The sequence below is a fragment of the Suncus etruscus genome, chromosome 5 (assembly GCF_024139225.1).
Source record: "Suncus etruscus isolate mSunEtr1 chromosome 5, mSunEtr1.pri.cur, whole genome shotgun sequence".
NCBI lineage: Eukaryota > Metazoa > Chordata > Mammalia > Eulipotyphla > Soricidae > Suncus > Suncus etruscus.
In genome coordinates, this window is record NC_064852.1 from 65,540,143 (window position 1) to 65,564,322 (window position 24,180).

Sequence of the window (24,180 nt, forward strand, 5' to 3'; positions counted from 1 at the left end):
TCCCCCATACCTGCTAGGAGTGATTTCTGAGTACTGAGCCAGGAATAAGCCCTGAGTACTGCTGGGTGTGACCCCCCAAAAAATATATAATAAAATAAAAATAAAATGGGGGGTTGGGGTTGGAGTGGTGGCACAATGGGTAAGGCATCTGCCTTGACTGCGCTAGCCTAGGACAGACCGTGGTTCAATCCCCCAACGTCCTATATGGTCCCCCAAGCCAGGAGCAATTTCTGGGCACATAGCCCTGAGTAACTAACCCCTGAGCATCACCGGGAATGGCCCCCCAAAAAAAAACAAAAAAAATTAAATTAAATTAAATGGGGGCTGGAGTGATAATACAGCAAATAGCTCATTTGCCTTGAATGCAGCCAACCCGGGTTCAATTCCCAGCATCCCATATGACCTCCAACTTTTCCAGGAGTAACTTCTTAGTGCTGAGCCAGGAGTAACCCCTGAGCACATCGAGTGTGGCCCAAAAACTAAAAATAAATAAAATAAAATGAGAATCTGAAGAGGCATTACAGGAACTAAGGCACTAGCATCTAGCATCACATGTGGTCATCACTGGTTTGATTCCCAGAACCACATATGGTTTCCCCAAACATCTCCTCTAGAGGTTTCTCCTGACCACAGAGCAGGAATAGTCACTGAGCACAGTGAAGGCATGACCTAAAGCCCAAATATTATTAAATAAAAATTAGGGGGCAGGTGTGGCAGAGAGGTTGTTCAACACTGTGAGTCCTACTTTCTTTGCTTGTAGGAAACCCAGGTTTTATTCCTGGCACCATATGCCCTCAGCATCACCAAACACTGGATTGAGCATAGCCTCTGAGCACTCTCAGACACAAACAAAACAACAAATTAAATTAGGGCCAGAGGGCTGGAGAGATAGATGGAGGTAGGGCATTTGCCTTGCATGCAGAAGGAGGGTGGTTCTAATCCCGGCATCCCAATTGTCCTCCAAGCCTGCCAGGAGCGATTTCTGAGTGTAGAACCAGGAGTAACCCCTGAGCGCTGCTGGGTGTGACCCCCCCCCCCCATAAAAAAAATTAGGGACAGAAAGAGAGTTCAACAGAACGGAGTGGACACTTTTGCATGAATTTGATTCCTGGAACCAAAAAAATTATGCTGAATGAAAAAATAATCTCCGGGGCCAGAGAGATAGCATAGAGGTAGGGCATCTGCCTTGCATGCAGAAGTACAGTGGTTCGAATCCCATATGGTCTCCAGAGCCTGCCATGAGCAATTTCTGAGTATAGAGCTAGGAGTAACCCCTGAGCTGCCCAGTATGACCCCAAAACCAAAAAGAAAAAATAAAATAAAATCTCAAAGGATTACATTCTGTCTTATTCCATTTATATAACATTCTTGTTTATTTTTCTGCAAGTACCATACCCAGCAGTACTCAGTGGTTATTACTGGTGCTATGCTCAAGGATCCCTCCTGGTTGGGCTTCTGAACCATATGGGATGCCGTGATTGAAACCGGGTCAAAGTGTGCAAAGCAAAAGTCCTGCCCACTGTACTACCACTCCAGCCCCAACACTGGGTGGGAAAGGGATTGAGCCACACCCAGCGGTGCTCAGGGGACCATATGGGATGCCAGAAATCAAAACTGGGTCGGCCCGGTTGGCCACATGCAAGGCAAATGCCCTACACTGTGCTATCACTCTGGCCCAAGCCCCAACATTCTTGAAACGATGTTGAGATGCTGATTAATGACTCTTGGGGGTTAAGATCTGAGTATAAGAGCTATCATGATGGCACCTAGAGTGATGCACAGATTATGATTCCCATTCTATTACAGGTTGCAGGACTGTACAGAACTTAACATGGGCACATGCACACATATGTGAGAGAATAACTACTGGGATGTGAGTGAGCTTTAGGAGGGTATACCAATTTTGATTTTCTAATATTGACATAAATAGGCCAAATGCAACACTGGGGAGGGAAGGGACACAAAGCACTACTCAGCACATTTCTCTGCAATGTCCAATAACTGTTTGTAATTCAAAGTAAGAATTAAAAGTTAAGTCTCCCGGGAGGAAAAAAAAAAACCCAAGGCCCCACCCAGACTTACGCGTTGAGTGTGGCAACAAGACAGAGACACGTGCCTTCCCGAGTCCGGAAATTCTTGTGTTTAAAGCCTCCGAGCATTCGATCCCACACATACTGCAGATGGTAGAGACAAATGAAAAGGGGAAGGCAGAGCCTCTGCAGCCTCCCCATCACAGCAGCCAAGAAGAGGGGCCTAGCAGCAGGCACCAGATTAGCCTTTACCTCTAACCCAAACCCACTCAGCTTTTCAAAGAACATTCTAAAAATGCTCTAGTGTTTAAGGTCCATTTTAACTGCTTTTCATTCTCCCAAGATCTCCAATAGGGAGGTATGATAGTCCCCATTTCATAAGCGGAAAAGGATGATGAAAATGGGGGTGGGGGGCCTGTTTTCAAGATCAAGCCCTCAGACTACTTTCCCTGCCCTAACACCTGTCTCTATCCTCCACTGTAACAGCTGCTCATCTTCTAAGACCCGTCTGGGTTGTTCTGAGGACTTCCCACACCCATCCAGGAGAACAGACAGCTGAGCCCAGAAGGCAATGCAGTGCTCCCCATCCATCCCTCCCCTCTACTCAGCTCACTACCCACAGAGATCTGAGCTCCACCCAGACCTCCAGACTTCCCAGCCGTCACAGCTGCCTCTTTCCTTTGGGAGATGGGGGGGGTGGGGGGGAGGGGGACACGACACACGACAGTGTGTGTCAACTGTGTGAGTGATTTAAGAATCTGATGGATTAAAGCAAACACTCACCACCTAGATACAGCCCACCCGTTAATTCAAAGAATATCCTCTGCTACTTATATATTTAAATTCTCTGTACTGAGGGGAGGAGTGGGCAGTTGCTATGACAAGTTATTTCCTCTGGAGTGGGCAACTGGATGATATGTAGGCACACACACACCAGCTGGCCACTTTGTTGGTCCTACCTGGGGATTAGCAGCTTGATCCATGATCTTCAGCAGCAGAGTTTGATCTTGCTCCCTCACAGAGTCTTTAGCATCTCCTAGTCTGTCTATTAAACTTGGCAGCACTAGAAAGCAAAATGCAAATCCATGAAATAAAAACCTACAGGGGGAGGGAGGAATCTAGATCACTGACTACTGATATACTTCAATTGCTGAATCCTAGACAAATTGAAATTTTTCGCTCCAAACCCACTGGTCTCTAGAATTCTACTCTCTATGCTACAATCCAAGGGAGCTGCTGTAAGAATCTGCAAAACCCACTGCAATGGGCAGGCACATATATGTCTTATCCTACCTTTCTGGGCCAATATATTTTAAGCCAGGAAATGTCACTAAAATAAATACCAATGAATAATCTCAAAAGGTAATAAGGTCAGAAAGAAGAGCTCCAGTCTCTCTGCCTGAGGCAGGTACAAAGCTCCAATCTCTCAGCTGCACTATGTCTTTAACCTTACATAACACGCACGCATTTCAGAAGGGGGCCCAGAGCTCCATCCTTCCACCAAGCTCCCATGCTGCCAGCAGCTATTGCTACCAGAGTAAGCTACTCTTTCTCTCACAAGCATCTATAAAACATCCTTTTACAAGAGACAGCATGAAACAATTTGGCTAAAAGGAAAATAGGATGCTATAAATATATTGATTTTCTAAAAGTGAATTTTTATTTGTAGATGAGCAGAGTGTTGTTACATAAAGCAAAACACCGATCAGTTTGATGGTTGACAAAAAAGAAAACATGTATACTGATTTGGAAGGAGAAATTAGAAGAAAATGCACAGATAGAACCACTTAATGCTTAGTGCCATTATGCCAGAGCTACAGATTTAGAGGCATCTAAATTTACTAAAAATCGGTAGTTTTTAGTTCCTTCTGCTGACATGGTTTTCCCTTTAAAAAAAAAAAAAAAAAAAAACAAAGGGAGCGCTTTTTTCATTACAAAATCATTTATAAATCAGAGTACAAAAACGTCAACAAAAATCATCTGGGGGGAAATACAGAAGCATCAGATATGCAAGAATGCTCAAAGAAAATGTCTCTCAAAAGAAAGGAGTCAGGAACAAGTATTAACTTTATAAGAAAAATAATTAGGAGGCCAATGAGATAACACCAAGGTGAAGGCACTGGCCTTACATTCAGCATGCAGACTGGGTAAATCTCCCTGCAGCACGCAGCTTCAGGTGCATCCCTGCAGTTTCCTAGCAAGGCAGGAGGTGTGAGCCTTGTGATCGCTGCTATGGCAGGGCCTAAACTGCACCATGTCCATCAGAATTATGAGACCTCAGGCCTCCTGAGGATCTTATGATGAAGGAAAAGAGGAGCGAAGCAAGGAAGGAAGAAGGGAAGGATTAGAAGTTGAACTTTTTTTTTTGCAGAACTAACAGTAACATTCCTTACTGAAGAGTTTCAGAGAAGGGGATGGAAGGGTGGGTGAGAATGCAAGAAACTGCGGGGGTCCAAAGATCTGCAGGTCCCCAGTAGGAGAGGGAGGCAGGGGTGCAGTTCCAGCAGGGGAGACTGAAGAAAGAGGTCGGGGTCAGGGAGTACCTGGAAAGCTGAAAAGAGGGCTCGAGGGAACTAACTAGCTGGGAGGTAGAAGATTTGGGAATACTGGTGGAAAAAAGGGGGCCCTCCCACTCCACCTGCCCACAGCTTTACCTGTGCCAATCTGCGCCTTGAACCGATCCTGCAACCGGGTGACCAGTGCAGACAGGATGTCCATTCCCAGAAGAACCACCTGCAACCGGAAAAAACACCAGGGACGGATTAGCCATCACGTTCTCACCCACCAATTCTTGAGATCCCCCCACATTATTAATGCTCAGAGCAATCCGGAACTCAGATCAGAAGACGCAGGCCGGCTGTGATGATGAAGGGCGGCTCTGTGCGAGCAGTTATGCGTTTAAAAAAAAAAAAAAAAAAACACAGCTGCTTGCGATTATAAGGTTTTAGCAGAAAGGAGTCGGTAGTGAGCATCGATCTAAAAAAAAATCTGCTAGGATGGAGACACTTCGCGAGCCAGGCCCCGCCCAGACACACAGGCCCCGCCCCAGGGGCGGCCTCATGCAAATTACTCGCTTGGCCTTCTGGGTAAAATCGTGCGACTTCGTGGCCACCTTCAAAAGATCCGAAAACAAGGAGTTGCTGGGTGGGTTTCGGGTGCGGAGGTCTGAACAGGCGCATAGTGTAGATCCGGGCGGCCGGGACCGGCCTCGCGAATTAGTCGCCGCAACCGTACCTGGTATTGGCCCTCCCTGCATGCAGAGAGCGCCCGCACGCCTGCAACCATCCTTCTCTTGGGGTTGCGCTACTGTCCAATGAACGTCTAGTGAGGACAGTACTGCTAACGCCTGAACAACACATTCGCATCAGCTAGAGCTCTGCTTTATCTTGGTGCAATTTTTGGAAAAGTATCATGAACCCCCCTCTTTTCCACAACGTGTAAACTAAAAGTAGATCTCGAACAGGATGTGTGTTGTCTGTCTGCCTATTTCTGCCGCTAGATGGCGCTGAGTTCTTTGATTCGTTTTCTTACTGCTATGTTTTTTCAATTATTTTCTGACATGATCCCCCTAGGAAGAAAATACCCCGCGCGACTGTAAATAGTATCTTTATGAAAAACGAAAATATATGAAGTAATTTGAGCTGATTTTTTTTTAAATCAGAGGTGATGTCTGGATGCTACAATGAGCACGTTTTGCAATGCCTAGCTTTTCGAAACGGGGTTAGAAACAGGACACAGCAACTCTCAGTTCCAGAGACATAATAAACACGGGGCTTACAGTGTTTGCCAAGGTCAAACAAGCCCCCCTTTATGGAGCCGCGCGCCCCACTATTTGAGAACCACTGCTTTACTGGAACAAATTAGCGGCACTCCGAGCGCCTTTTTTGATCTCTGCTGTTAGTTCTTAATAATTGTTATCATGAGATGCGAAGTGGAAGTCCATGAAGATTACACTACAGGTGCTTACTTTGCACTGACCGCGGTGTATGGTTCCGTCCCCCCTACCTCCCCCCACCAAGCATACAAGGAGTGAATACCGCCGACTAAGGCCCCCTACAAACTAATTCATAAAATGTTTCCTTCCCTAACATCTGTAATCATCCTCAGATTAACCAGACACCAAAACCCATAAAATTCCCATAGTCCACAGAATCCAGCATCCATCAAAACGGCCAGTCATCAAAAAAAGTCAAACTCACAGCAAGTGACTGATTACAAGAGGATCTAAGGGAAACGTAACAATTAAATGTAGTTTGATGTGATACTAGAGGAGACGAAGGATGCCAGGTGAAAAAGAAAATAGCAAGGTAGGGATGGGGAGAAAAAAAAAAAGAAAATAGCAAAGTGACTGAAAAAAATCGTATCAGAAAGACATCTATACCAGGGCAAATAAAATACAGGAGAGCCAAAGAGCGAGCAGGAGAGATTCAAAGCCAATAAACATTAAATTAAATAACCATACAAACAAGCAAAAAAGTAAATAAATTTTTCAATTTTCCTTTTTATTACATTAGCATAAACAAGTAGGAATAGATCTAGGCAAAAGAAATCAGGATCGTCCAGAACATTGGAATAATTTTTTTAGAGACCAAAATAAATGCTCTGACATCAACCTACTTAAAAGAGACTTCCCTTAACACTGAGAAGACTTAACAATAACAATGACCTGCTTACAGGACAGGGCATTCTGTATTGTCCCTTAATTGTGAGGTGAAGCTAGAGGATATTCCACACCAGCCTGACTTCAATGTAGGATGTGCAGATTCCAGGATCTTTAATACAGAAACCTGATGCCAACAATAGAGACTGCATGAAAAATAAAACTGTATTGGCACTACAGACAATGACTTGGATTGAATAAACTGGTTTGCCTGGAGCCTAGAATTGGTCTTATGCCAGGAAACTTCAGGGGTAGGGTCTCCTTGTATTTAGACCAAGGCTTTTCCTTTTCATGTCCCCCATATTTTGGTGGACCTATGCAAACAATATTTGCCACTCTAACACCGTGCTCTTTTGACTCTAACCCTTAAAAAAAAAAAAAACAAAAAAAAACCTTAAACTTTTGATGTTAACTTAAACTAAAATGCATATGCATGAAAATATAAAAAAAAACTATGCCTTCAATGTTTAAGGAGTCACATAAATCTCATGGCTTTAGATTGCTTTGTGTACTGCTAAAAAATATTATAATGTACTACAATCGGGGGACTTGTAGACAAAGTAATTGTACATGGGTTCTGCCTTATTTTTCTTAATGTTCTTTGACTGTAAGTTCAATATTTAGGCGTCAGCTAGGGGATTTCTTTTGAGAACTCTGTTTATGGGCGATTGTCCTTCCACTGTAACTTTACCTTCTCCTCTTTGCATCATTGTTCTCATAATTAAAAATAAAAAACATTAAAAACAAAAAATAAAAAGAGGTAAAGTCACAGAGACATGTGACTTTGCAGACTGCCTGGCTTATGGCTGACAGTTGATAAAGGGTGAGCAATGTATAGATTTTCAAATAAACTGGTCCAAAAGGTGGAAAAAAAAAAAAGAAAGAAAAACTACATATTAGAATTCCCAGTGTTGCAAACTTTTAACTTCTTCCAAACTGATCAACATAATCAATAAATTTTCACTCAAGTTTCCAACTGTATTTTAGGCACTCACGAGTTGATTCCCACAAATATATGTGGGAAGGCAAATAGCAAGAAATTCTTGGTAAAACAAAATGATGAAATTTATTTTCACTGAAATTCAAGGTTTTATTTTCAAATGGCAAAAATAAAGGCAATGTGCCATTCAAGGAAAAGACAACTACATCGACAGAAGGAACATGAATATTGGGGTCCTTGGCTCTACAGAGTAGTGAGAGTAGGAGCATTCTTTGGAAGAAGGTCTTTAAATATGTAACTTTATTCAAGACCATTTATAGAATCAATGGCAAAATACTTAATAGGCACTTCACAAAAGCCAACAGAGGCACGTGAAACATGTTAACCCTTCACACACCAATCATCAGAAACACAAATTATAAAACATAGTAAGATGTTACTATAAACCCACCAAATTAAATATGTTGACAAGACCAAGAAGGGTTGATAATTCTCAGACACTCTGGTTAGAAAGGAAAGTGGCACAATCAACACTTTAAAAAATATCTTGACATTACCTTCCAAACTGGAAGGTACAACATGCCGCCAGTCACTGCTGAAATAACACCCAACAAAAATGTGGCAACAGGTAAAAATAACCTCAATCGAGGAATCCCTACACCATCTAATGAAGACTGCATAAATTCTGGTTTACACATGAAGAAAGACAATAAACAGCTCAAGCAAGGAAATCAAATCTACACTCAAGGTTAAAGTAGAAAATCTAGAGAACAGAGTTCATTATAAAATTCTAACTTTCCACACTATGAAATCTTATAACAAAAGGTAAGACAGAGCAAATATATCTTTGTCTGAGGCTGCAAAACAAGCAAACATAAACTGAAATTTTAAGGTGCCTATTTAGATGTTGACTTTTTTTGTTGTTGTTTTTGTTTTGTTTTGTTTTGGGGCCACACCCGGCGGTGCTCAGGGGTTACTCCTGGCTGTCTGCTCAGAAATAGCTCCTGGCAGGCATGGGGGACCATATGGGACACCGGGATTCGAACCAACCACTTTTGGTCCTGGATTGGCTGCTTGCAAGGCAATTTAAAAGAAAAATCAAGAAAGTCATTACCATAAAAATCAGGAGATAATTTTTTCATAGCTTTTTTGTTTTGTTTTGTTTTCGTTTTTTGTTTTTTGAGCCACAACCATTTGACGCTCAGGGGTTATTCCCGGCTATGTGCTCAGAAATCGCTCCTGGTTTGGGGGGATCGAACTGCGATCCGTCCTATGCTAGTGCTTGCAAGACAGACACCTTACTTCTAGTGCCACCTTTCAGGCCCCTTTTTTTAAAACGTTTTTGTTGGGGCCGGAGAAATAGCACATCGAAAGGGTATTTGCCTTGCATGCAAACAATCCAGGGTGGATGGTGGTTCGAATCCCAGCATCCCATATGGTCCCCTGTGCCTGCCAGGAGCAATTTCTGAGTCAGGAGTAACCCCTGAGCGCTGCCGGGTATGACCCAGTGAATGAATGAATGAATGAATAATAAATAAATAAACAAATAATAAAAATGTGTTTGTTTGTTTGGGGCCATAACTGGCAATGCTCAGAGCTTACTCCTGACTTGTGCTCAGGAATCATTCCTTAATCCTAAATTTTTTAAGAAAAAAAAAGTCAGAAACCAAAACAATAGGAATGGGCTTAGGATTACTCCACCTTTCAAGTTTATGACAAGAAGTTCTGGTTTCAGGGCTGTAGTGATAGTGCAGCAGGTGGGGCATTTGCCCTGGACACAGTTGTCCTGGTTCAATCTCTGGCATCCCATCCCATATGGTCCCCAAGCACTGCCAGGAGTGACCCCTGAGCTCAGAGTCAGGAGTAACCCCTTAGCATTGCCTGGTATGGTCCCCCAAAGGGAAAAAAAAAAAAAAAAGCTATGGTTTCTTACTTGTGAAAGTTCCAAACAGAGCCACCTAAACCCTCAGTTCTCTTCCCAGAGCCTGACAGCTGTATCTCTGCTCAAAAAATGAACCACAAGATCCTTCTCCCCCAAAATTACCCAGAAGTGAAAAGTCGAGCAGAAAGAATAGGTAGGTCATGGCTGACGAGGGTTCTAAAGACTGGACTGGCTTGATTAAAACAGTCTTTTGCTTTCATACTGTACTTCATTATTCCTTTTTTGTTTGTTTTGGTTTGGTTTGGTTTTTTGGATCACACCCGGCTCTGCACTCAGAAATCGCCCCTGGCAGGCACGAGGGACCATAAGGGATGCCAGGATTCGAACCATCATCCTTTTGCATCCAAAGCAAGCGCCTTACTGCTGTGCTATCTCTCTGGCCCCTGTACTTCATTTTTTGAGTTTTTGAGATTCTGTTCCATCTCATTTCACATTATCGATGCTGAATATAAGCGCTCAGAAATTGCTCCTGGCTTAGGGGACCATAAGGGACGCTGGGGGATCGATCTGCGGTCCGTCCTTGGCTAGTGCTTGCAAGGCAGACATCTTACCTCTTAGCACCACCTAGCCGGCCCCAGTATCTTTATTTTTCAAAAGAACATAAAGATAAGAGGCTAACCAAAAGTATGTAAACTAAAGTCACATAATCGAATAATCATATTGAAAGCAAATTCAATGCCAGCAGTGAGTCAGGTGAGCCACTTAATAAATGCCTAGTTCCTTTATGAATAGTATTTTAAAATAAACACAAAGGGATCAGAATGATAGGCACAGGGGTCTAGGGTGCTTGCCTTGCACAAGGCCAATCTGGGTTCAATCCCTGGCATCCCACATGGTTCACTAACTCCTCCAGGGGTAGACCCTGACCCTTGCCAGATGTTAAACGCAAAAGGGTATGGGGCCATGGCTACCTAATAGGGAACACAGGCAAAAATCCAAAGAAAATAAGGGTGCCTAAGTTATCACCCAAAGATAATGCCCTCAAGGGATAATTTGTAACCTTCAAAGCCATCTTGGCATATATATACATACATGCACACCTACATGTGTATAAATACAAGAACTTAATTATATAAGTAGGCTCAGACCAAACAAAAAGATAAAGGTTTTGAAGGCACTTGTCCCCATGCACTCAACTCAGGTTGGGATCCCCAGCACCTTGTATGGTCCCCTTAGCATTGCCAAGGGTCACTCCTGAGCAAAGAGCCAGAAATAGCCTCGCAGCATCACTATCTGTGGTTAAAAACCCAAATTAGGGGCCAGAGTGGTGGCACAAGCAGTAGGGCATCTGCCTTGCACAAGCTAATCTAGAACGAACCGAAGTTCAATCTCCCAGCATCCCATATGGTCCCCCAAGCCAGGAGCAATTTTTTTGGGGGGTCACACCCGGCAGTGCTCAGGGGTTAACTCCTGGCTCTATGCTCAGAAATCACAGGAGCAATTTTTGAGCACATAGCCAGGAGTAATCCCTAAGCATCACTGGATGTGGCCCAAAACAAAACAAAACAATAACCAAACCCCCCAAACAAATCTTCATAACTACTAATTTTTTAAATCTATATGTTCCAGACAATGCTCTATTTCTTATATAGATACAAACATACATACATACACAATTTATGGATTTTTCATTCAATACTCTAAAATCTTTTCAAATCATAACTCTAGATCTAGTTCCCCTCATTCAGTATTGTATGATGCAGTTGTATATAAATACCATAATTATGGAACCAATCCTCTAAATCCCTAATGCTATTCAGGTTTGGTCAGGAATTTTTCATTATTTCCAACAATACTGTGGTAGGTCTCCACATCCATAATGTGCTATTTTCTTAGAACAAATTATGTGAAAGCCAAGAATAAACACTATCTACTTCACTATTTCTCGTTTACAGGGAGGCAGGGAGAGGAGGCAACAAGCTGCTGACATCTAAACAATGTCAGTTGTTTAAAAAATTTAAAATAAAATTGTAAGTGCTTACACTATGACCTTATTCTATAAGTGGAAATTATCACTCTACACTGCACTCAATTTCAAGAACAGGAACACAACACAAAAATAGTGTGAACAAGGCAGAAGCTTTGTGTAGTCACACAAGGGAAGGGAGAATTACCCCAACTTGTCCTTCCAATCAGTCACCAAAAAGCCTTGTGACACTCAGCCCAACACTAGTGCCTTGAGTCTGTCTAAACCTCTCTTCAGACAGTTCATAAGTCACAAATATGTTATATAAGTTACTGATACTAAACTAATGGGATTAGCGCAGTAAGAGTTTGTTACCTCTTGTGTAACCACAAGGACTTTCCCATTAAAAGGGATCTTAGGCTCCCTGCACCATCAAACTATTTTATTTTACACCTGAGCCACATCACAAAGTAAGTTTAGGAGATGAAGTATAAATACACCGAGGAGCCAGGAAGATAATGCAAAGTGCTGGAGCACATTCTTTGCATGTGGACACTGCTTCCATCCCTGGCAGCACATGGTCCCATATTCCAGCAGGTACCGTTTGGCTGTCAAACACACATGCTTGAACATGTATGTACTCTGAAAGACGAGTCAGTAGCCTTCATATAAACATCTAGACTGTCTCATACAATGCTTGGCAATCGCAGAAATGTTCTGTACTTAGCACTGTTGCTACGTGCCAAACACAGCTGTTGAGCAACTATAATGTACTTGATGTGAGTAGGAAAAAGATCTTATTTTCTTCACTGCTACTTCAGATGTAAGGCAGATAAAATGACCAGGTTGGACAGAACTCTAGACCAGCAGTATAAACTGAAGCTGACAGAAAGGAGACAGTCTTTATGTGGGACAGGAAACCCAAAGAATCCTGGACATCTCCCAAAGTTGTGATAATGTAACACCACGACTGACTGAATCCCTAGATTTTCAACCCTGGCAACTATAGAACAGTTTTCTAGCATTGAGGAACCCAAATCACACACAACTGGAGATTGAATCAACCTAATACTCTTCAACCTGCAACTTTTAGCATGCAAATATCTGATAGCGTTGGGGAGATGGCACAAGTGGTAGAACAAAATGCCTATCATGGTTGAGGCTCAAGCCCCACATGCCCCTGCTCCAGTCTCAGCAGCTCAGGGCCCAAACACTATGCACATACGAACATCACAGGGAGTGGCCCCTATCTATACAGGGATTAAGCAGAGACCAAGGTTTGTCACATTCACTTCCAAATTTCTCTATAACATGCTCACCAACCAAACTACCTAATCTCTTTCAGCTACCTATAGCCAATTGTTGGGAGTCACAGTAAAGTGGCTGCCCATTTTTCAACCAAAAAAAAAATGTGTTGCTCCTAACAGCTAAACAGTGGAAATGACCCAAATAGCCATCAACTTGTACATGAAGAAACAAAACTGGGCAGAGCCATACTAAATAAAGAATGACTAAAGCTACAAGATACAGCGTAGATCAGGGGTCTCAAACTCGCAGCCCGTGGGCCGTTTGCAGCCCTCTGTACACATTTTGTGGCCCGTGGCTGGCCTTCAAATATCGCAGTATTCGTGATTATTCGCTTACCGAATAATCGCAATAAAAATCACATTAGTAAGAAAAAAATCCCTTAAACATTTGCATACCCCGAGCAGTTCCGTTTGGGGTATGCAAATGTTTAATGCAATTTTTTGCGAATAATCGTGAATGCTTTGCGCCTAGCGCAGATGTCATTTCCGCTGCTCCTGCCTGCTGTCCCTTGCATTATCGAAGGCCTAAGGGAGAGAAGTTTATTACAGAATTAGGTTTTGTCATACCTTCACCATGACTTCATCAAAGCCTGCAGTGAAGAGAAAGATTGATGACGAGCACAAACAATTTCAGGAAAAGTGGGAGACGCAGTATTTCTTTGTTGAGAACAGGGGCATCCCCACATGTCTTATTTGCTCAAAGAAAATTGCAGTGCACAAGGAATACAACTTGAAACACTATTATTCAAATAAACATGCTGAGGAATGTGCAAAATATCAAGGAAATGAGAGAGCCAAGCGGGTTGTCAATCTTAAAGCATGTCTAATGAGGCAACAAGATTTCTTCAAGAAAGCAACCAAAGAGAATGTTGCATCAGTGGAAGCTAGTTACATGGTTAGTGAGATGATTGCTAAGGCAGGAAAACCATTCACAGATGGAGAGTTTGTTAAAAAATGCATGTTACAGACTGCAAGTATTATCTGTCCAGAAAAGAAAGGTCAGTTTAGCAAAATCAGCCTTTTTGCCAACACTGTGGCAGAGCACATTTCTGACATGTCAAGTGACATTTATCATTAACTGTGTGAGAAAGCCAAATGTTTTGACGTATACTCAGTTGCTCTTGACAAGGGCACAGATATAATAGACACTGCGCAGCTCACAATTTATGTCCGTGGTGTTGATTGCAATTTTGAATTGACAGAGGAGATGCTCACAAAAATTCCAATTCATGGCCAGACCGCCGCTAATGAGATATTTCGGCATCTGAGTGATGCCATTGAGAATGCAGGTTTGCCATGGAAGAGGTTTGTTGGAATAATAACAATGGAGCGCCATCGATGACAGGGAGGAAAAATGGATTGGTGGCACTTGTTCAAAAAAAACTTGAAGAGGAGGGTGTAAAGAAGGCCATGGTTCTTCACTGCATTATCCATCAGCAGGCCCTTTGCAGTAAATGCCTGCTGTGTGACAATGTGATGTCTGTTGTTGTGAAATGATTCAACCAAATCAGATTCAGCACAGGAGGTTCCGTGCTTTTTTAGAGGAAATGGAGTCAGAATATGGAGATGTGCTCTATTTCACTGAGGTACGTTGGCTCAGCAGGGGAAATGTCCTGAGAAGATTTTTTTATTTGAGAGAAGTGAAAGCCTTCATGGAGAAGGATGGGAATGCTGTTTCTGAGTTGAGTGATCACAAATGACTTAGCTTTCCTTGTTGACATCATACATAAGCTGAATGTTTCAAGGCCCGGGGCAGCTTATCAGGGCTGCCTATGACACCGTGAGAGCATTCTCCACAAAACTTGTGTTATGGAAATCCCAGCTCTCTCAGACAAACCTTTGCCATTTCCCAGCATGCAAGGAACTTGTGGATGCTTGCATACCATTCAGTGGTGAGAAATATGTTGATGCTATTTTTAAGCTAGAGAAGAAATTTGATCACAGATTTGCAGACTTCAAAAAGCACAGAGCCACTTTCCAATTTTTTGTGGACGCCTTTTCCTTTGACGTGCAAGATGCCCCTCCTGTGCGTCAAATGGAGCTCATTGATCTGCAATGCAACTCTGATCTCAAAGCCAAGTTCAGGGAGATTAGTGGTAAAGCAGACATGCATGGGCAATTTTTGAGAGAATTGCCCCCCAGCTTCCCTGAGCTTTCCCGAAAGTTCAAACGCCCCACGTGCCTTTTTGGGAGCACATATTTGTGTGAACTTCAATAAGTCAAAGTACAGGTCTAGACTTAATGATGATCATCTTCAAGCCATACTGAGGGTCTCAACTGCTTCCTCTCTAAAGCCAAATGTGGTTCAGATTTGTGAGAAGTGCTGTCAAGTCTCTGGCAGCAAGAAATAGGCAAAAGATGCCATGTTCAGAAGAACTGTTCATGTTCTTCACTCAATGTTCTATTCATGTTCAGAAGAAATAATTAAAACTGTTAATAATGATGTTTGAGGACGTGTGTGTGTGTGTGTGTGTGTGTGTGTGTGTGTGTGTGTGTGTGTGTGTGTGTGTGTGTGTGTGTGAAATCCCTTATGTGGCCCTGACTCCCGCCGACTTTGCCTCCTACAGCTCCCAAGGTAAATTGAGTTTGAGACCCCTGGCATAGATGAACTTTCAACACAGGGGGCTAAGAAAAGAAATCAGGCACAAAAGGTTACACACACTTATATTCTTATTCCTTCTTTCATGTTAAGGCTACCTATGGCGTTCAGAAAAAGCAGCAGCCATTTCTGTCAGTGCTCAGGGGACTGTGCTCAGTGAGCTGAATCAAACCCAGTCCTCTTGCATGCAGGGCATGCACTTAGTCATGCTTTAGTTGGGCTGCCTCTCCATCCCTTTGATCCCATTTGTACAAAATGTCAAGAAAAGCCACAGACAGAGAAAACAGATACACAGATGTGTGCAGCTCAGAGTAGAAATGAGGGCTGAGGGCCTGGAGAGATAGCACAGCGGCGTTTGCCTTGCAAGCAGCCGATCCAGGACCAAAGGTGGTTGGTTCGAATCCCGGTGTCCCATATGGTCCCCCATGCCTGCCAAGAGCTATTTCTGAGCAGACAGCCAGGAGTAACCCCTGAGCACCGCCAGGTGTGACCCAAAAACTAAAAAAAAAAAAAGAAATAAGGGCTGATTACAAGTGGGTCTGAGGTATCTTTTGAATGTGATGGAAAATATTCTTGAATTGAAATCTGGTGACAATTGTCAACTCTGTAAAAGTTTTTTAAAAAACTGAACCACAGGTTCAGAGAGCAAACTCAAAGGATGCACAAGGCCCATGTTCCATCTATGATGTTGCATGGGCACCCAAGCAGCTCCAAGTGTGTGTGTGTGTGTGTGTGTGTGTGTGTGTGTGTGTACTGCCAGTGTTTCTAGCAGCTGCTTCAGTATGATAGAATTTTGTCTTGGTTCATATTTTTTTGAAATAACTAGTTTACAGACCACTGTGAGTTTTAGTAGTATGATTTCACACAACAACCAAAGTCTCTCCACCAGCCCCTGGCCCCCTTCCTCTTCTGGTAGCCACTTCTGCTTTTAAATCGTTATTCTCAAGAACCTGGGTCTAGATGCTCAGCTCTCTAAAGGCAGATTGTAAACTTTCTCCATCTGTGTCACTGGCACCAACTAGAAAACTAGCAAATTTGAGGAATACAAGGAGGCTGGCTGAATAAGACAAATAATAAGTAAAAATAACACAGACACAGCATGGTAATAACAATCCCAGCCACCACTTAACCTGTTTGTATGTGTGCTCCCATTCTGGTTCCCTCCTTCCATCTGTTCTCAACATAGGACCAAAATGTCCCTCTTCCTGCCCCCAAAAAATATTCAGAAGTTACTACCAGCTTTTCACTCAGGAGTCACTTCAGGCAGTGATCAGAGCACCATATGAGATACCAAGGATCAAACCTGGTCAGCCACATGCAAGGCAAATGTTCTGCCACTGTGCTATCTCTCTTGCCCTCCAAAGTCCATTTACTTACTTACTTACTTACTTACTTACTTATTTATTTATTTATTTATTTATTTATTTATTTATTTATTTATTTATTTATTTATTTATTTATTGGGGATAGGGCCACGCCTGGCAGTGCTCAGGGCTTACTCCTGGCTCACTGCTCAGAAATCACCCCTGGCAGGCTTGGGGGGACCATACAGATGCCAGGATCAAACCGAGGTCGATCCCGGGTCTGCCGCATAAGAATCAAGAACCCTATCCACTGTGCTATTGTTCTGGTACCTAGAATGTCCTTTCAAAAATAATATTGGGAGCCGGAGAGATAGCATGGAGGCCAGGCATTTGTCTTCCATGCCGAAGGACGGTGGTTTGAATCCCAGCATCCATAAAGTTCCCAGAGCTGGCCAGGAGTAATTTCTGAGCATAGAGCCAGGAGTAACCCCTGAGCGCTGCCTTGCCCGCACTAGCCTAGGCCAGACCATGGTTCAATCCCCAGCGTCCCATATGGTCCCCCAAGGCAGAAGCAATTTCTGAGTGTATAGTTAGGAATAACCCCTGAGAGTTGTTGTGTATGTAAATATTTTGGGGGATTACTATGTTACTCACCCTAAACTGATTGGTGATTGTGCCCTACCCCAGGCGTTACATCATTACATCTAGACAGGGTGGCAGACGCGTGCTCCGAGCTGGAAGAGAAAGGCCTCATCCTCCATCCCACCATCAGTCAACCTCTTCAGGGGCTGACTTGTTACAAGCGTCACTGGGAGTGGCCCCAAAACCATAGATAGATGATGGATGGATGGATGGATGGATGGATGGATGGATGGATGGATGGATGGATGGATGATAGATAGATAGAGACATAGAGAGATAGAGAGATTAAAGAGGGTTGGAGGGCTAGAGCAATAGCACAACAGGTAGGGCATTTGCCTTACACAAGGCCAGCCCAGGCTCTATCTCTGGTATCCCACATGGTCTCCTGAGCCTACCAGGAATAACCCCTGAGCACAGAGCCAGGAGTAACTTTAATACCACTGGATGTAGCCCCAAAACAAATAAAAATGAAGGGGAAAAAAAAGGAGTGGGGAGCCATGGAGACCTAGCCACAGATAGAACACTTGAGTTGCACATTGTTTACCCAGGTTTGAGCCCCATCATACCTTATGATTCCTTTGAGGTCTCTAGGAGTAATTCTTGAATGTAGGGCCATCAGGAGTAAGCCCTGACCACCTCCATGTGTGGCCCAAAAACAAGAGGGGGAATTTATAACCCTGAGTAGCATCTCAACTAAAAAAAGTTTAAGAGCATTCTGAACAGGAAGTGCCAAGGAGCACATGTGTGAACACCACAACCCCTGGATGACTGCCACTGGTATAATGTGTGACTCAACTTAAGAATGCAGCCTCGGGCCCGGAGAGATAGCACAGCGGCGTTTGCATTGCAAGCAGTCGATCCAGGACCAAAGGTGGTTGGTTCAAATCCCGGTGTCCCATATGGTCCCCCGTGCCTGCCTGAGCACTGCCCGGTGTGGCCCAAAAACCAAAAAAAAAAAAAAAAAAAAAAAAAGAATGCAGCCTCAGGGCCGGAGCGGTGGTGTAAGTGGTAGAGTATTTGCCTTGAGTGCACTAGCCTAGGATGGGACCGAGGTTCAATCTCCCAGCATCCCATATGGTCCCCCAAGCCAGGAGCCATTTCTGAACACAGAGCCAGGAGTACCCCTGAGCATCACTGATGTGGCCCAAAAAAGCAAAAGAAGAAGAATGCAGCTTCAGCAAGCACAGGAAGCACAGTTAAAGGAGTGCAAACCTCAATGAACACGTGGCTAGATGTGTGGATACCACAACCAGATGTGTGGTCCCGGCCAGAATCCCAGTTGAAAATATAGGAGCACAACAGCCAGGTTTGCAAATCCACCATCAAACTCACATCAACAGGTCTGTGTGCAAATGTCCTGTTACTGCAATAAGAAGGGTGGACAAAGGTCAATGACAATTCCATGAGCCTGGAATCCAGAAAGAAATCCTTAGGCTTAGAGTCGATGATTTTGACAATGCCAGGAAAGAGGAAAAAATGAGCCTTTCAAGAGCCAGTGCACATGGATATCAGTGCACAGGGACACATGAATATCAACATATACAAGGCAGAGAACTGTGGGCCAGAGACAAAGTACAGTGGGTAAGGAATTTGATTTTTAAGTAGCCAACTGGGTGTAATCCGTGGCATTCCATATCGTCCTCTAGTTCCACCAGGAGCAAGCAATCCCTGAGTATAAAGCCAAGAGAAACACATGGCTACTGCTGGGTGTAGCAAAAGGGGGCCAAATAGCTAATACAGTGGGTAAGGTGCTTGCACTGCATGCAAACAATCTGGGTTCATTCCCTAGTATCCAGATGGTCCCCCAAGCTCCAAGGAGTAATCCCTGAATGCAGAGCCAAAAGAAAACTTTGAGCACAGCAGGATGTGGCTCTAAAACCTAAAAATTATTTTAAAAAATAATTATGCATAAAAGATTACCCATAAAGCTAATTCATAAATCAAGACCCACAAAACTGAGGTCACCAGAGCATTCTGCATCATGCCACAATTCTTTTCTATTTTTCTTTTGGGCCACACCAGGTGGTGCTCAAGGATTACTTCCTGGCTCAGCTCAGGAATCACTCCTGGCGGGCTCAGGAGAACCATTTGGGATGCCACGGATCGAATTCAGGTTGGTTGTGTTCAAGGCAAACTCCCTACCCACTCCAGTTATCACTCCAACCCCATATCAAAAAAAATTTTTTTTAATTTTTTTCTTTAATTTTTTTATTAGTCAAAGAACATCAAGAAAAGTAAAACAGAACCCATGTACAATTTTACTTTGTCCCTCAAGACCCCAGATTGTAGTACATTACAACATTTCTTAGCAGTACACAAAGCAATCTAAAGCCATAAAATTTATGTAACTCCTTAAACTTGAAGGCATAGTAGTTTTTTACAAAAAGATTGAATTAGAGGTGCCATGGGGCAACTTGTCTTGTGGAGGACGTGTCTTGTTTATTTGTTTTGTTTTTTTGGTTTTTGGGTCACACCCGACAGCGCTCAGGAGTTACTCCTGGCTCTATGCTCAGAAATCGCTCCTGGCAGGCTTGGGGGACCATATGGGATGCCGGGATTTGAACCAATGACCTTCTGCATGGAAGGCAAATGCCTTACCTCCATGCTATCTCTCCAACCCTCCCATATCAAAATTCTAAACCTGAGTCAGCAGCACTCTGGGAAGAAACACTTATCTGTAAAGAACATCTATCCTATAGCTATCACAACCCACCACCATTTTTGGAATCATCTTACCTTAAAAAATAGGGCATACTCTGGGGCTGATAGCACAGTGGGTGGGGTGTTTGCCTTGCATACAACTGACCAGGGTTCAATCCCCAGCATCCCATATGGTCCCCTGAGCCTACCAGGAATAAATTCTGAAGTGCAGAGCCAGGAATAATCCTTGAGCACTATGAGGTGTGGCCCAAAAACAAAACAAAAGGCACCCTAGCCTTATAAGAAAATCTCCAACCTCTCAATCAAATGTTTCCTGTTTTCATACATATTTTTTAACTCTCTGTAAACACACTGTTATCCTAATCCTTCAGGACAAAAAAATGCTTTACTGATAAGCCCCCAAAACCATAATTTGTTATTTCCTTCTATAAATGACATCAAATCCATTACTAAGTATTCTCATTTGTCCTTTGACAACTGAAGACCCAGAATGGGAGAAAATAACTTGACAATCATATATTTAAAAAGGAGCTTGTAGGGCCGAAGAAATAGCATGGAGGTAGGGTGTTTGCCTTGCATGCAGAAGGACAGTGATTCGAATCCTGGCATCCCATATGGTCCCCTGAGCCTGCCAGTTGTGATTTCTGAGCATAGAGCTAGGAGTAAACCCTGAGCGCTGCTGGGTGTGACCCAAAAACAAACAAACAAAAAGGAGCTTGTATCCAGATTCTGTAACTCAATGCAATAATAAAAATACAACTCAGAAACCAAGCCTCATAAACTCACGGATATACCTGTCTGGCAACTAACTGATCACACTGGGAGCTCCTCAGGAGAAGGCTGGTCGAATCTCCCGCCCTGCTGAAATGTTGGCAGCTGCACATGTTGTGTATGTAAATATTTCAGGGGATTATTATGTTATTGACCCTACCCTGATCATGATTGTGCCCTACCCTAGGGTGTGACCTGGCATTCTGCCCCCACCTTAGGGTGGTACCTGATTCTGCTTCCACCATTGGGTGGTATCTGACCCCACCGTTGGGTGGTACCTGATTCTGGGGGATAAAAACAAGGGTCTATGGAAGGCGAGAGGCTTTTGGCTGGAACTTATGCTGAGTCTTTGGACTTCAGTCTTGTCCACCGAATAAAGCTAATATTTCCACAAGCCTGACTGTCCTCGAGCTGTTTACCCGCCATTTCACCTCAGAACCGTCGGCTGGACAGGGTGGCAGATGCGTGCTCCGAGCTGGAGGGGAAAGACCTCATCCTCCATCCCTCCATCAGTCAACCTCTTCAGGGGCTGACTTGCAACAGCACATACACCCCCAAAACTGCCATAACACCAATGGCCTAGCTTCACCACTTTGCCACTAATCTGCAGCATGTTAAAGGCCCAACGTTCCAGGTATGCCAGTTCTGTGGCTGAAATCTCTGGAGACTCTTTGGAGCCAAAGAAGGGCATTGCCTCTGTACATCCAGAAGTCCTGGCGACCACACCCATGATCCACTGCTGCTGTCATATGAGCTCATATCAGCTCCACAGATCTTCAAATTCCTAAACCACGGGGCCACATATGCATGCATCAAACACCTCCATAGTTTTAATACTGACATTACAGTAGGAATACACCAAATTAGATATGAAATTATCATAAAAGCCACCTATGCTCAATAACAAAACAACAAAGAATGTTCAACTAGCAATAACCAGCTTGCTCCACACCCCACTGCTACAATCATGCAAACCAGACAAATGGTTTCACTGCTTCACAACTAATCTCTGTGGGAAAGCCAAGTAGATAAAAAATTTCAGGTACATTGGTTTTGGGACTAAAAATTCTGGGGTCCTCTTGGGGTGAGGACAGGAAGCCTCCTGCCACCCCATACTGGTGGAACCAAAAAAAAGCCAGCCACACCCATTACCCACAGCCATGTAAGCAACAGTCCAGCTTCATATCTTCACCACTAATCTCAAAAGCCAAGTCACTGAAACGTATGGGCCCAATTCAAGAGCTCCTGTACTTCAGCAGGTCTTGGCCTGCACATGCCTATGGGCGCCCAGAATTTTTAGCCCAAGGATCAGTGTATCTTGAGTTTTCCAGTTGGCTTTATAGCTTTTTCAAGATTATTGGTGAAGCTCAGCTTACTTAGTGGTGGCCGTGGGATATTATGTTCAGAGTCACACTAAATTTTGAGCAGTTGCCATCTCAGGAAAGAATCCCACACCCATAAGCAGCCATATGCCAATCTCCTCACCTCAATCCCCTTACAACCACCAGTCAGCTCCCTATCAATACCCACTTCTCTCTGTGTAGTCTAGACAATGCATAAAATAGAATGATTTAATTTAATCTTTTTTTTTAATATCGGGTTTCTTATGTCAGGCCTCTTTTAATAACATCATGTTTTCAAGATTTATCCATGCTATCATGAATCAGCACTTTGTTACATTGCCAAATCATAATTCCAATGTATAGCAGTACTAGATTTTTAGGGTGCTCTACTCTTTGTGAATAAAGCTGCAAGTGAACACTGGGGTTTCACTCCGGTGAGCATAGGTTTTCAGTCAGTTCCCTTCCCAGAAAATGGAGTGACTGGTAACTTTGTAAGTACTGCGAGGAACTGACAAATTGTTTTCCAAAGTCGCTGTATTGTTTCACAGTCCTCACATAATATCTGAGGGCTGCAGTTGCTCTGCATCCTACAAAAGTTGTCATTGTTTTTAATTTTAGCACTCCTCACTAGTGGGAAGCTTATTGTGGTTTTGATTTGCATTTCCCGGATGACTAATAGCATTGAGCCTCTTTTTGTGTGCTAAAATTGTGAAACTGTGTATCTTTGCAGGTATGTCTTATTCAAGTTCCTTGCCTATTAAAAAATTAATTTGAAAGCAAACTTCCTCTCCCTTCACTTTTGGTTGCGTTGTGATGAGAGGGTCTGCACCCTTGTGTATAATACTCACAGACTCACTTGGTAGTGCTCTCTGGTCAGGGGAGAGGAGACTTAGGGGTGGGGGTGGTGAGGTTGAGTGTTTCCCAGGAATGGTAAACTTGGTTACAGTATAAGAAGCTGTTCTAAGATTCAGAATAAGCACTAAAGCTAAGGGGAAGAGTCATCACAATGTCCTCCCAAATTCTATGTAAACATGTAAGATATTTTTGTAGTGTATGATTAAAGTAAACAATACAGTGCCTGTTATCTTTAATCTTTTTTTGGGGGGAGGGGGCCACACCCGGTGGTGCTCAGGGGTTACGGCTGGCTGTCTGCTCAGAAATAGCTCCTGGCAGGCACGGGGGACCATATGGGACACCAGGATTCGAACCAACCACCTTTGGTCCTGGATCGGCTGCTTGCAAGGCAACCGCCGCTGTGCTATCTCTCCGGGCCCTGTATCTTTAATCTTAATGATCCTTCTCAACTGCCTAGAAATCAGTATAAAGACTTACAGCCCATGTTCTGAAAGAATTCCCTCTCCTTCCGCTCCACCAGGCAGGGACTATGCAGCATCCCTTGCACTGCACTGACCTAAATAGCAACTGTCAAAGAGAAACTCAGAGACTCTGTACAATAGGAAGACACAAGTTTGGAGTCAAGATTGGGAGCCAGCCCAGTGCAACACTAGACCTCCTGAACAAGAGAATTTGTGAGTATTTAAAGAGGTGTTCATTGCAATAAGGGCTTGATACCAGGCACTGCATATGGTCTAGTGAACTCCCCCAGAAGTGACTCCTTAGCAATAGGATCAGGTGTAGCCCCTGAGCAACCATCAGGAGTGGTCCTAATACCCAGTGATGATGATGAAGAAGAAGAAGAAGAAGAAGAAGAAGAAGAAGAAGAAGAAGAAGAAGAAGAAGAAGAAGAAGAAGAAGAAGAAGAAGAAGAAGAAGAATAGAGTTGCTGATTTGCTTTGTTTCTTTTTCTTTTTAATTTTTTTTTGTTTTTGTTTTGTTTGTTTGTTTGTTTGTTTGTTTGGTTTTTGGGTCACACCCAGCAGCGCTCAGGGGTCACTCCTGGCTCCATGCTCAGAAATCGCTCCTGGCAGGATAGGGGGACCATATGGGATGCCGGGATTCAAACCACCGTCCTTCTGCATCTAAAGCAAGCGCCTTACCGCTGTGCTATCTCTCCGTCCCCTTCTTTTTAATTTTTTTATTAAATCACCATGAGATACAGAGTTAAAAAGTTGTTG

At 43.5% G+C, this 24,180-nt stretch overlaps 1 protein-coding gene and 1 non-coding gene across 2 annotated transcripts in view; one reads left to right on the top strand and one right to left on the bottom strand.

Moving 5' to 3' along the window:
• Nucleotides 1-24,180, bottom strand: part of CLASP1 (cytoplasmic linker associated protein 1) — a 270,724-nt gene that overhangs the window by 166,229 nt on the left and 80,315 nt on the right. Inside the window, exons 3-5 of the mRNA XM_049773166.1 lie at nt 4,685-4,763; nt 2,990-3,093; nt 2,083-2,174 (exon numbers count right to left, since the gene is read on the bottom strand). Of these exons, the coding sequence (XP_049629123.1) occupies nt 2,083-2,174; nt 2,990-3,093; nt 4,685-4,763 (275 nt within the window). The remainder of the gene's footprint in view (nt 1-2,082; nt 2,175-2,989; nt 3,094-4,684; nt 4,764-24,180) is intronic.
• On the top strand, nt 5,311-5,436 carry LOC126010249 (U4atac minor spliceosomal RNA). Its single transcript, XR_007496351.1, has one exon. It is a non-coding gene; the product is annotated as a U4atac minor spliceosomal RNA (small nuclear RNA).